The following is a 14,385-nucleotide window of genomic DNA, read 5'->3' as shown; positions in this document are numbered from 1 at the left end:
TGAAGACCTGCGGCACTCAGTGTGTCACGACCCGTCATTGAGCCGCACTCAAGGGAGCTCCCAATTTGGAGGTTAGGAAAACCCAGCTAGTGGACCCAAGCAGCTGCATTGATATTGCAGACGTAGTGTGACATTATCTGACTCCTGGGGGAGTACAGGGAAGCAAGGCTTGGCTGGTGTTAGAGCACCAAGAGCTCTTTTGCTGATAGTCTGTGGGAAAGGTAAACGATGGGCGGGGTCGGGAGGACGCCCACCGGGCCGTGTTCAGACACATCAAGCGGGCTTGATGTGTGGACTTGACCGGGTCATGTCCACTGGAAGATCGAGAAGGGGACACTGAACCGGACTGAAAGTTTGTCTACAGTTCCAGTGTGGGAGGAGGGAGACGATGTGCAAAGGGACCTGCCTTCAGTACCAAGGAGGAGGACCTACCTTCAGGTTGTGAGTTCGGAGAGGACGCGATTCTACAAGTCGTCTGAGGACCTTGTGTGTACCAGACCTTGATCAACAGAGGACCGACTTCCAAGATCGAGGACCTCAGCAACCATCGCCAGAGGATATGCCGACTTTGTAGCAGAGAGAATTAAGGTAGATAAATTCCCTCCCATTACCCCTTGGTCTAGGTGAGCTAGAGTATCATTCATGTCGTGATCATTGTCTCTATTATTACTGCCAGTGTTTTAGAGTTAGACTAGGGGGCCCAGGTTACTCATATATACACGAGTTAATATATACATGTGTGGATGTAGTGACATTTTGTGACGACTAGGGGAAGTGGCTGGTTTCAAGAGGCCAGGATCGTCCAGCTGACTGTGTTGCCAGAGGCGGGTGAGGAGTCTTGCCGCCGTCAGACAGTTCTACATATATTATTTACCATGCAGATCAAATATAGTTTTCTTCAGTAAACTTATCATCGATTTTACCAATGTGTTTAAATGAGCCTTCCATCTCTAGGGCTATTTGAGTAAATCATTTATATTGCACTGCATTACATCTGACATTGAGTCCTTGGTTTGTGACAATTAACAAGACTACTGAGAAGTATTGCTGGGACACGAATGCAAGCACCTCACACCACCCGAGGTCTCCTCGCCATTGGTCAATCCCGTCACGTGACCTTACCAGGCTAATCGCCAGACGTCTGGCGTCAGCCTCCTTTGGCGGGAAGCGGCTTGCCTCGGCGCCATCTTGTAACACAAAAGGGCGTAAGCCACTTGTAGAAGCAAAACTAAATTGGCAAATTTACTTCCAACACGATAACTCTCAATACCTTCATATATATATCAAAATGTTCCCTGATAATCAGAGAACGTGCAGATTGAAGAGATATGACTCACTATGCCGGCATAGGAAAGATGTAGGGTGGGTCACCGTCACTATAGTTAGCCCTGCCAGTAAACTCCAGGCCCACCGAATGAGCCCGCAAAACGGGGGAGGGGAAGGGTACCCACCCATCACACAGGCCACATCAGCACCCACACCGAGGGTCTCAACTCCACGCCGTGTTGACAACAACTTCTGTTCCTGACTGTTGCTCCCAAAATAGGAGCTGCCTCGTATGGGCCAATAGGCCTTCTGCAGTTATCTTTGATCTTATGTTCTTATCTTCTTATCAGGGAAAAGCGCCAAGCCTTTACGACTACATAACACTGGGAAGAGTTCAAGATAAGGATATGGGATGGGGCGGGTGGAAGGAATGGTGCCCAACCTCTTGGATGGTCGGGGATTAAACGCCGACCTGCATGAAGCGAGACCGTCGCTCTACCGTCCAGCCCACGTGGTGCTGGACGGTACAGCGGACTGAAGGGGCCGGACGAAACAGCCGTACCCCACGACTGCACAGAGCGCACTACTCATTGGATAGTAGTGATAGTATTGGGTAGTAGTGACGGTGTTGAGGAGAGCAGAAGTGACTGTTGCTTCTGGTGGGTTTAGTGACTGGTGGGTGTAGTGACTGGTGGGTGTAGTGACTGGTGGGTGTGGTGACTGGTGGGTGTAGTGACTGGTGGGTGTAGTGACTGGTGGGTGTAGTGACTGGTGGGTGTAGTGACTGGTGGGTGTAGTGACTGGTGGGTGTAGTGACTGGTGGGTGTAGTGACTGGTGGGTGTAGTGACTGGTGGGTGTAGTGACTGGTGGGTGTGGTGACTGGTGGGTGTAGTGACTGTGGGTGTAGTGACTGGTGGGTGTAGTGACTGGTGGGTGTAGTGACTGGTGGGTGTAGTGACTGGTGGGTGTGGTGACTGGTGGGTGTGGTGACTGGTGGGTGTAGTGACTGGTGGGTGTAGTGACTGGTGGGTGTAGTGACTGGTGAGGGTGATGGGCAGAAGTGTCCTGAATAGTGGTGTCGGTCGACATGAATATGTTGGGCAGCAACGGAGAACCCGTTGATGGGGTCCGTACCTCCCTCATACCTGTACACACTCCCTCATACCTGTACACACTCCCTCACACCTGTACACACTCCCTCACACCTGTACACACTCCCTCACACCTGTACACACTCCCTCACACCTGTACACACTCCCTCACACCTGTACACACTCCCTCACACCTGTACACACTCCCTCACACCTGTACACACTCCCTCACACCTGTACACACTCCCTCACACCTGTACACACTCCCTCACACCTGTACACACTCCCTCACACCTGTACACACTCCCTCACACCTGTACACACTCCCTCACACCTGTACACACTCCCTCACACCTGTACACACTCCCTCACACCTGTACACACTCCCTCACACCTGTACACACTCCCTCATACCTGTACACACTCCCTCACACCTGTACACACTCCCTCACACCTGTACACACTCCCTCACACCTGTACACACTCCCTCACACCTGTACACACTCCCTCACACCTGTACACACTCCCTCACACCTGTACACACTCCCTCACACCTGTACACACTCCCTCACACCTGTACACACTCCCTCACACCTGTACACACTCCCTCATTTATTGTAGTGTGGGTTAATGGTGCTGTCGTCGGTGATCCTTCTTTCTGGAAAACCCAACCCACAACTCGGAGGAGTGCTTATACTTTACCAGGTGATCACACTGGGCGCTTCTGGCTCTTGGAGAGGGGCTCAGCGTCACACGTTTAGGGGATGCGGCTCCAATACTTAACCTGGTTGTCACGTGCACACACCCACTCGAGCCGCTGTGACTCCCCACTCTCTCCTTATGTGATGTGATCTCTTCAATCCCCTTTGACATATTAGTTTTCTGTTCTATCCTGTCCACAGCTGTGGACAGGATAGAACAGAAAAAGAACAGAAAATTGTAAGGACTTTCCTGTTTACAATTGCGGTTGTCACAACATGCTTATAGTATTAGAACTGCCCAAACGTCTAATGCATTGTATCTACATACGAGTTTATGCGATCACAATATTAACTGGAATGGGGCAAAAAGCATTACCAATTGTGGGGATTTCGTGGAACGGAATTTGATTGAGTCTGCTCTAATCAGTCAGTGTCCAAATCTTCTTAATGTTAGTACTGGAATGTACAAACTTGATCCATTTTTAAGTTATAATATTGCACAACAGTTTAAGAAACAACTCTGATAGAGAGGCTTACAATGTCTCATTATAATTGTATATTCATATATTGTGTGTTCATGAGGCTTTTCTTTAATCTTTCATCCTTATTCTCTGACCGCTTAATCCTCTTTGACCATTCTAAGCTAAGCTATACCTTTTTTGGTTAATTACACCTGACCAACCCTAGGGATGGGTTGGTCAGGTGTCGGCCTATATATCCTCCCCTTCTCCCTTCTCCTTAGTCAGTCTGGTGTTGACAAAGGCTTTAACAAAGCCGAAACGTTCACCTCATTTCATATTTCTCTGTGGATTTTCCGCATAAAATGATCAGTGTTTTGTGATCGTCAATTGCATATATATATATATATATAAACATGTGCAAGGAAAATCAGCGTATGAATGCAATAACATAAATAATAAATGTTCCTTGATACACAACAATGATCACTTGATCACCCTATCAGTCCTAGAACACATACATCTGTAGGTAATCCAGCCTACGACTGTAACTCTATACTTCAGTATAAACTCCTTGGCACAAAAATGGCAAACAATCACTCACTTTTCACTGCGTCTTGCACGCTAATGACAACCAACCACTCTATCACCTCCCTACAAGTAATCATTTAGAACTTCCCTTCCACATCTGGAAGTCCACTACCAGGATCCTCTGCAGCTCCTCCAGGCTGCTACCATGAAGTTTTCCTTGAGCCACTACGGTGTTTCACCCTTCTGCTAGGTTCCTCCACAGCTCTCTTGGCTGCTACCATGAAGTTTTCCTTGGGCAGTTTTCCTATGGTTCTTCGCCACCTCTATAGAAGCACGTGACACTCCTCTTCTCTGCTTCTCGTCACAGCTCGAGGTCCTCTCCTCCACTACCTTGGAGTCTCATCAGCTACTCCTCTGTGCTGGATTCGAAGTTCTCAGCAACTTCTTCCCCAAAGACAAACCTGCAACCCATTGACACTCCAATAAAAATGTTTCCCCTTAAACACATAAACAAAAATAACCACACAATATGTTTGCCTCCAACATCTATCTGCTCTCTACATACTGTGAGAGTGGACTCCCCCATTTGGGCTGGTCCATGCTCCGCCTTGCCCGGCGGTCCTCACTCACTCTGGGAGGGTCCTTCCAGTCAGGAGATGGGGTCCCTCAGTCACCTGCCAGCGCTCAGAGGAGATGGACGTCGCTCCGTCCTCCAGGACATTCCTCCCTCTCCACTCTCTTATTTTAGGCCTTCTGCCTTATCAAAACATGTCTAACTTATCAATAAACATTGCTACTGTTGCTGGGCACACGACCAACTAAAAGTAATCGCTATAGACTGGCTTAAAATCGTGCTTACCACAGATTGTCTGGCCGAGGGCGCTCCTCCCTCTGACGGAGTCTGGTCAGGGCACTCACACGGCCCAAGATAATGTCTCTGGGCGGTTTAATAAACACTCCTCGCCGTCCAGGACTTGAGACCACAACGTTCCCAGCTCGATTCCACAGCTGGAACGTCTGCACACTTCACCTATCTTGGAGATATATCATCACTAGGGGTTCCTTTCTGACGGGAGCTCAAACGGAGCACAGCTTCCCCTTGCAATGTCTGGCACTCAAGTGAGGTCAAAGCCCTCCAGAAGCGAGCCTCATGCCTCCAGCAAATTATCCACATCTCCTAACCAGTCCTTTATCTATTTTCTTATTCACTGCCCATAATCTCAAATTGTTTATCAAATCCGACCAACAATTTTACATCTATGTCTTCACCTCTATATTTCCTAGACCTTCTAGTCAGGTCAGGCTTGATAGAATAATTCTCAAAGGGGAGACTCGTTTTTCGGCTACCTGGGACCATAACACTGTACACCCTCCCTCATACCAGTACACAATCCCTCACACCTGTACACACTCCCTCACACCTGTACACACTCCCTTACACCTGTACACACTCCCTCACACTTGTACACACTCCCTCACACCTCTACACACTCCCTCACACCTGTACACACTCCCTCACACCTCTACACACTCCCTCATGCCTGTACACACTCCCTCACACCTGTACACACTCCCTCACACCTCTACACACTCCCTCATACTTGTACACACTCCCTCACACCTCTACACCCCACACACCTCTACTCCTTTGCTGCCTGTAGAAATAGATCCCATCTGGTCATCATGGGGGACTTCAATCACGGAAGGATAGACTGGGAGAACAAGGAACCGCATGGAGGCGAGGATACATGGAGAGCCAAACTACTGGAGGTGGCGACAAGAAACTTTTTAAGCCAGTATGTCAGGGAGCCCACTAGGATAAGAGGAAACGATGAACCAGCGAGACTCGACCTGGTCTTCACTCTGAACGACTCCGACATAAGGGAAATCGGTTCCGAGGCCGCAGTAGGAATGAGCGACCACAGTGTACTGGTGTTTGAGTATCTGATTGAAGAAGAGTTATTGAACTCGAGGAGGGATACTGACAACAAAAGGCTGGCATTCCGAAAGGGAAACTATGAGGAGATAAGAAAATTCCTAACAGATATAGTATGGGAAACAGAGCTCAGGTAAAAGACGGCCCAAGATATGATGAACTACATCACACAGAAGTGCAAGGAAGCAGCAAACAAGTTTGTCCCAGTCCAAAAGGAAACCAATGAAATGAATATGAGAAACCCATGGTTTAACCAGAGATGTAGGCTAGCTAAGCAGCAAAGTAAAAGGGCATGAAGACACTATAGAAAATACAGGACAATTGAGAGCAGAGAAAGATACCAGAGTGCCAGGAATGAATATGTCAGGTTGAGAAGAGAGGCAGAAAGGCATTACGAATATGACATCGCAAGCAAGGCAAAGACCTAAATTGCTGCACATCCACATCAGGAGAAAAATACCTGTAAAGGATCAGGTAATGAAATCAAGTATAGGGGCAGACGGATTCACTACAAACGACAAGGAAGTGTGCGAGAAACTGAATAAGAAATTCCAGGAGGTCTTCACTTTAGAGCAAGGGGAAGTTCCAGAGATAAGAAAGGGAATAGTTAACCAGGAACCACTAGAATAGTTTGAGATTACCAGTGAGGATGTAAGGAAGCTCTTGCTAGAGTTGGACGTGACAAAGGCTATAGGCCCAGATGGAATCTCCCCTTGGATACTAAAGGAAGGAGCAAAAGCACTGTGCCTGCCACTCTCCATAGTGTATAATAAATCATTGCCAACAGGAGCACTGCCAAGAATTTGGAAAGCGGCAGTCCCGATATACAAGAAAGGGGATAGACAGGAGGCACTGAACTACAGGCCAGTGTCCCTAACTTGCATACCATGCAAGATGATGGAGAAGATTGTGCGAAAAATGCTAGTGGAACATCTGGAGCGAAAGAACTTTGTAACACAGTATCAACATGGGTTCAGGGATGGCAGGTCCTGCCTCACAGGGTTAATTGATTCTACGACCAGGCAACAATAATCAGGCAAGAAAGGGAGGGGTGGGCAGACTGCATATTTTTGGATTGCCAGAAAGTCTTTGATACAGTACCACAAAAGAGACTAGTGAAAATGCTGGAGGTACAGGCTGGAGTGAAAGATAAGGTACTCCATTGGATAAAGGAGTACCTAAGCAACAGAAGACAGTGAGTCAGTGTGAGGGGTGAGGTCTCAGACTGGCGAGACGTCACCAGTGCAGTCCCGCAGGGATCAGTCCTTGGACCTATACTGTTTCTGATACATGTAAATGATCTCCCAGAGGGTATAGACTCGTTTATTTCACTGTTTGCTGATGATGCAAAAATTATGAGTAGGATTGAAACAGAGAAGGATAGTAGGAGACTATAAAATGACTTAGACAGACTGAATGAATGGTCCAAGAAATGGCTGCTAAAGTTCAACCCGAGTAAATGCAAAGTAATGAAACTAGGCGGTGGAAACAGGAGGCCAGACACAGGATACAGAATAGGAGATGAAGTCCTTCATTAAACGGACAGAGAGTTGATATCACATTAAACCTGTCTCCTGAAGCCCACATCCATAGAATAACATGTGCGGCGTATGCGAGGCTGGCTAACATCAGAACTGTCTTCAGGAACCTGTGTAAGGAATCATTCAGAACCTTGTATACCACATATGTAAGACCAATTCTGGAGTATGCGGCCCCAGCATGGAGCCCGTACCTTGTCAAGCACAAGACGAAGCTGGAAAAAGTTCAGAGATATGCCACTAGGCTAGTCCCAGAACTAAGAGGCATGAGCTACGAAGAAAGGCTGGATGGAAATACACCTCAGGACACTGGAAGACAGAAGAGTAAGGGGAGACATGATCACTACCTACAAAATTCTCAGAGGGATTGACAGGACAGATCAAGATAAACTGTTTAACACCGGTGGTACGCGAACAAGGGGACACAGGTGGAAACTGAGTACCCACATGAGCCACAGGGACGATAGAAAGAACTTTTTCAGTGTCAGTGTAGTTAACAGGTGGAATGCATTAGGCAGTGATGTGGTGGAGGCTGACTCCATACACAGTTTCAAATGTAGATATGATAGAGCCCAGTAGGCTCAGGAACCTGTACACCAGTTGTTTGACAGTTGAGAGGCGGGACCAAAGAGCCAGAGCTCAACCCCCGCAAGCACAACTAAGTGAGTACACTCCTTTACACCTCCACACACTCCCACACACCTCTACACCCACACACCACTACACCCACACACTCCCACACACCTCTACACCCACACACCTCTACACCCACACACCTCCACACACTCCCACACACCACTACACCCACACACCACTACACACTCCCACACACCTCTACACCCACACACCACTACACACACCTCTACACCCACACACCACTACACACACCACTACACCCACACACCACTACACACACCACTACACCCACACACACCTCCACACACTCCCACACACAACTACACCCACACACCACCACACACACCACTACACCCACACACACCTCCACACACTCCCACACACCTCCACACCCACACACCACAACACACACCTCTACACCCACACATCACCACACACACCACTACACCCACACACACCTCTACACACTCCCACACACCTCCACACCCACACACCACAACACACTCCCTCACACACCTCCAGCTTGGCTGCACTAATTGATGAAGTAACTACTAAAACTGCGCCAGCTCCATTACTTACGCCACCACCATTAATCACCAGTGTGCTGAAGGCTGCCGGCTTCAGTTCCCACTCAAATGAGTTTCGTGTCAGAGGTGAGTGTGGCCGCTCGCAGGCGGTCGTGTGTGTGTGTGTCCTGGAACGACCTGGTTTAGTAGTCAAGACGACCTGGCCTGGTATCTAAATCACCTGTTCAGTTATTGTAAATGGCTTTGTCGGTTGTTTTAAACGACCTGTTCGGGTCTTTAAACGACACTCTCAGATATTCTAAAGTCTAAACGACTTCGTCAGTTATTGTAAACGACCTTGTTAGGTCGTCGGATCCAGTGACGATAGTGTTTTGGATAAGTAGCCTTTTCAATATTGTCTGGGCTGCCTTGTTGGGCGTTACGTTGTTGGGTAAGTTTCTTCCGGCTTGGCAGACAGTCCATCCGGCTTGGCAGACGGTCCATCCGGCTTGGCAGACGGTCCATCCGGCTTGGCAGACAGTCCATCCGGCTTGGCAGACAGTCCATCCGGCTTGGCAGACGGTCCATCCGGCTTGGCAGACAGTCCATCCGGCTTGGCAGACAGTCCATCCGGCTTGGCAGACGGTCCATCCGGCTTGGCAGACGGTCCATCCGGCTTGGCAGACAGTCCATCCGGCTTGGCAGACAGTCCATCCGGCTTGGCAGACGGTCCATCCGGCTTGGCAGACGGTCCATCCGGCTTGGCAGACAGTCCATCCGGCTTGGCAGACAGTCCATCCGGCTTGGCAGACGGTCCATCCGGCTTGGCAGACAGTCCATCCGGCTTGGCAGACAGTCCATCCGGCTTGGCAGACGGTCCATCCGGCTTGGCAGACGGTCCATCCGGCTTGGCAGACGGTCCATCCGGCTTGGCAGACGGTCCATCCGGCTTGGCGGACGGTCCATCCGGCTTGGCGGATGGTCCATCCGGCTGCGATAGACCCCTGCCACAGTGTATATGTCATCCAAAGCAGAGGACGGCCCAGGTGTAGGGAAGGGGTTGCCAGCTTACCCTGGGAGCTGGCCTACAGGCACAGAACGGCCGAGCTCTACAGGGTGGCCCAAAAGTTATCTTACCGTTACCAGTTTTCAATTACAAAAATTGTTAAAAAATTAGTCAATGTGGGACTGGAATAAGTTCTTCATGAAATCTTAAAATCTAAAAAAAAAAGTTAATAGTAATAATTTTTTTCAAAATACGTTCATGAATTTATATAAAATTTAATTAGTACAAAAGGAAAATGTAACGATGGCCATCTGAAACGAACTCGGGGTTGTGTTTTCCATAGAGTTTGAAAGAATTTTTCGCAAACTGCGACATGATCTCCCACACTACATCACCGAATGCCCAGTTATTAGACCATTCAGACCCGCTGGCATGATGTACCTGGAGCTTTGTAATTACTTTATCCACTGTTGTGTTCGTTCTTGACGATATCCTCATATTGCACCCAAAATTTGCCAGTGCAGGCTACTGAACATATGGCCCTGTATGACTAACCATCCTGCGAGATGGGGACTCAGTATCACTGCTGCCTTATTCACTCTTGTGTTGATGATGATATCCTCATAATGCACCCGGAGTCTGCCAGTACAAACTACTGGTCACATGTGTTACGTGAATCCCCTGCATAACAGTGGAACTGCTTTTCCCCCTCACCTTCAATACCTCTGGACTGGAAGTCTACATCTACACCAGCCCATATGAGTCATTAGTCCTGCCACCTCTCCGTACCCCCCAGGGCCGGGCACGGCCTGGTACGACTCACCCACCAGGGCCGGGCACGGCCTGGTACGACTCACCCACCAGGGCCTGGCACGGCCTGGTACGACTCACCCACCAGAGCCTGGCACGGCCTGGTACGACTCACCCACCAGAGCCTGGCACGGCCTGGTACGACTCACCTACCAGGGCCTGGCACGGCCTGGTACGACTCACCCACCAGAGCCTGGCACGGCCTGGTACGACTCACCCACCAGAGCCTGGCACGGCCTGGTACGACTCACCCACCAGAGCCTGGCACGGCCTGGTACGACTCACCCACCAGGGCCTGGCACGGCCTGGTACGACTCACCCACCAGGGCGGGGCACGGCCTGGTACGACTCACCCACCAGGGCCTGGCACGGCCCTGGCACGACTCAATGGCAAGCCGGGCGCCTCTGCTAACCGGTAGTTTGCCCCCACAAAGAAGCAGTTAGCCGCCTTCGACAGCAGTGGTGCCGCTCAACACCAGGGCACCGCCACCCACCAACACACAGTTTCCTAGTGGACCAGATGTCCATCTCGCGGTGACACCGGACGAGTCATCACCGCCGGACCACATAAAGGGCGCCCCCACCCTGGAGAGGCAACACAGCCACTCTCCTGGTCAAAAAAGGTGTCCAGCAGCTGGAGACCCTCATAAAGACTGTCAAGCAGTATCCTCCCCCGCGATAGCAGCTTGACGATTAAATGTAACCTCAGCACACTGAAAAGAATTACTGAACAAAAAATTGTACCACTTACGGGCTATTCATGCCCGTGCCACCTCTTGGGTGGCTTAATCTTTATCAATCAATCAATCCTGGAGAGGCAGTCTCTCTCTCTTAGTGCTCTTGGATGACCTCAGCCTCCTGCAATGCTGTCTGCCCTCATCCAGCGTTGTATGCTGGATGCTGTGGTGGTGTGGTAGCTGTCTTCAGCACCTCCAGTATAATCTTGTATTGTATAAGAGTTAAACTTTCATTTACTTATTTGTTTTGTTATATAACGATAGCCAAGTATTTTCAGGTGCCATTTTTGTTCATTAATATTTCAGTATATTGGTTTAATTATTTATTTGATGATTTTCATTTGTTTCAACCTGCGACTTACGCACTGCAAGGGGCCAGTAGCAGCATTTTTGTTTATTTGTGTGCGGGAGAGCCACACCATCTTGGTTCAGTATAGCTGCGACACAACAACCCGTCACACATGCCTCTGTATAAATCCACAAGGGCCGTGATGAAGATTCGAACTTGCGTCCGGGAGCATCCCAGACACTGCCTTAATCGACTGAGCTGCGACAGCTTTAAAAGGGCTGAAACCGAAGTTCTACTGAACTTCGGTTTCCGAAAAATCCTGGTTTGTGCCTCGGAGAGGCTACGGGATCCAGTAAGTTCAGTAGAACTTCGGTTTCAACTCTTTTAACCCTGTCGTAGCTCAGTCGATTAAGGCAGTGTCTGGGATGCCCCCGGATGCAGGTTCGAATCCTCGTCACGGCCCTTGTGGATTTGTTCATTTGATACATCACGTTAGTGTGATCTCTTTGTGTAAATCAGGATGATTTCCCGGTTGCAATTCTTTAACCATGTCGTAGCTCAGTCGATTAAGGCAGCGTTTGGGATCCTCTCGGACGTAGGTTCGAATCCTCGTCACGGCCCTTGTGTATTTGTTCATTTGATGCATCACGCTATTGTGATATCTGAGTGTAACGCCTCTGTGTGACTAACCATCCTGTGTGATGGGGAGTTTAGCACCACGTAGCGACCTTTTTGACACACTGTACTGCCCTTCATGGTATAGGGCACCTGCACGAATGCACATGTACCTAAATGTGTTAATAAAAAAATAAATAAAAAATAATATAACATTTTTCTGATTTACTCGAAAACGATGCAGTGAATTTATTCGCATTACAGTGATGAAGATAGTGAGTAGTGAAGATGGTTACAGTAATAAAGATAGTAAATACAGTAACGATAGTGTGTAGTGAAGATATAAGATGAGGAGAGAGGGAGGTTATCTTGAGGTTATCTTGAGATAATTTCGGGGCTTTAGTGTCCCCACGGCCCGGTCCTCGACCAGGCCTCCACCCCCAGGAAGCAGCCCGTGACAACTGACTAACACCCAGGTACCTATTTCACTGCTAGGTAACAGGGGCATAGGGTGAAAGAAACTCTGCCCATTGTTTCTCGCCGGCGCCTGGGATCGAACCCAGGACCACAGGATCACAAGTCCAGTGTGCTGTCCGCTCGGCCGACCGGCTCCCAGTCGGCCGAGCGGGACAACTTCCCTCTCTCTCAGGGAGGGAGGGAGAGGGAAGGTTTGGAGGCCCCAAACTGGAGTTGACCAGACCACACACTAGAACGTGAAGAGACGAAGACGTTTCGGTCCGTCCTGGACCATTCTCAAGTAGATTGTGCCCGATTGTGTCAAGTCCATTCTCCGAACCGGAGCCCAACCAGGGTTTTACAGCCCACCCGACCAGACTCGGGCCTACAGTGTGCACACTGTAGGCCCGCATACAGCACACTCCGCCCACAGAGTTCTGGGTTGGTCAACGATGGGACCATCCTGGCTGAGACGGTTAAAACAGGCGTCTGGGAATCACCAGGTCGAGAGTTCAAGTCTCTCCACTGCCTCAAAATAATTTTAAAAAATAATTTCACATAATTAAAAAAAAATAGTATATTTCTTACCACCAGATCGTGGATCATAACATATCATTCACCTGGACACTTCTCAACCACTTGGGGTGGACGGTAGAGCGACGGTCTCACTTCATGCAGGTCGGCGTTCAATCCCCGATCGTCCACGTGGCTGGGCACCATTCCTTTCCTTCGTCCCATCCCAAGTCCTTATCATGACCCCTTCCCAGTGCTATATAGTCGTAATGGCTTGACGCTTTCCCCCTGATAATTCCCTTCCCTTCCCCTGGCCACTGGGAGCCTCGAACCGGCCACCACACAGATGGTAGCCAGCCTCGCTACCTACTGAGCCACCAACAACCCCTAAAATGAAGGATTCCAGAAGTACCAATCGTCTGGTACTTCTGGAACTGCTGAAGCTCAACAAGAACCTTAGGCCTTCCCGTGGGTAGGCCTAACCAGCTGGTAGAGCGACTGGCTGCTGTCTATATGGGCGCTGGTTCGAGGCTCCGAATGTCTAGGTGAATGAAATGCAATTGTAATTGTTGATAATATATATTTGGTTAATATTTACCAAATTGTTAATAAGATATATAAGGTAAATTTCTACTAAATTAAACACCTTGTGCTAGGAACAGTTTGCACTGTGTAAAGACTAAATACGAAACTAAGATAAATTCTGATATTTTCGTTGACAGGTGAGAAACTGAGTTCGTTTTGCAACTCGGCTTCATAAAATATATATTAAAAAAAATCATGAATTCAACACATATGTTACATAGTGCGGTCTGGGAGGTCGTGGTACGAGGGTCGTGTCCCCTAGTACCTCGTAGTACCTGGGTCGTATCTCGTATGGATCTGGTTCCCCATACTACGTATCGAACGACCGCGTTCATGACGTCACAAGGCCATTCGACCCGATAATTTACTACCTCTAACCACGACCTGTCATGTAGGTGTCAAGGCAACGCCTGTCATGATGTTTAACAAGTAAATATAGCGTGCTATACACCGAATCAATTGTTTCGTTGCAATGCAATATCTTTCCAACAAAAATTGGTTGAGTGTGATATCATACACATGTTGCAATATCAAGTTCTATATGACATTTAATAGGAAAAACCTTCATGGATATAGCGAATAACTTTAATATTTACATTCCATATCCGGCTCGTTCCTACGAGCTGACATCCGTCAAATATGAAGTGGTTTTGCCAAGCCAATAATGTTCGTATTAGGTAACCCACCAAGCCAATCAACGACGATTTTCA

The 14,385-nt window shown here is 48.8% G+C and overlaps 1 protein-coding gene across 1 annotated transcript; it reads right to left on the bottom strand.

The window, feature by feature from the left end:
• Positions 1-9,103: 9,103 nt before the first annotated feature.
• LOC123763050 (zonadhesin-like) lies at positions 9,104-11,639 on the bottom strand. Its single transcript, XM_045749998.1, has 2 exons — positions 11,580-11,639; positions 9,104-9,655 (listed from the first exon to the last, which is right to left on the bottom strand). Exons 1-2 carry the CDS (start codon positions 11,637-11,639, stop codon positions 9,104-9,106), a joined length of 612 nt encoding a protein of 203 aa, XP_045605954.1.
• Between the last annotated feature and the right edge of the window lie 2,746 nt (positions 11,640-14,385).

Source organism: Procambarus clarkii, chromosome 47, assembly GCF_040958095.1.
Source record: "Procambarus clarkii isolate CNS0578487 chromosome 47, FALCON_Pclarkii_2.0, whole genome shotgun sequence".
Taxonomy (NCBI): Eukaryota; Metazoa; Arthropoda; class Malacostraca; order Decapoda; family Cambaridae; genus Procambarus; species Procambarus clarkii.
Note: the sequence above shows the minus strand (reverse complement) of the source record. Positions and strands in the feature narration are given on the sequence as shown.

Bases quoted from the DNA above. Each gene is read 5' to 3' on its own strand.
- LOC123763050 (XM_045749998.1), bottom strand. From the start codon at position 11,639: ATGGTGTGGCTCTCCCGCACACAAATAAACAAAAATGCTGCTACTGGC. The intron at 9,656-11,579 runs GTAAGTCGCAGG...GGTCTATCGCAG, and splicing joins CTACTGGCCCCTTGCAGTGC to CCGGATGGACCATCCGCCAA.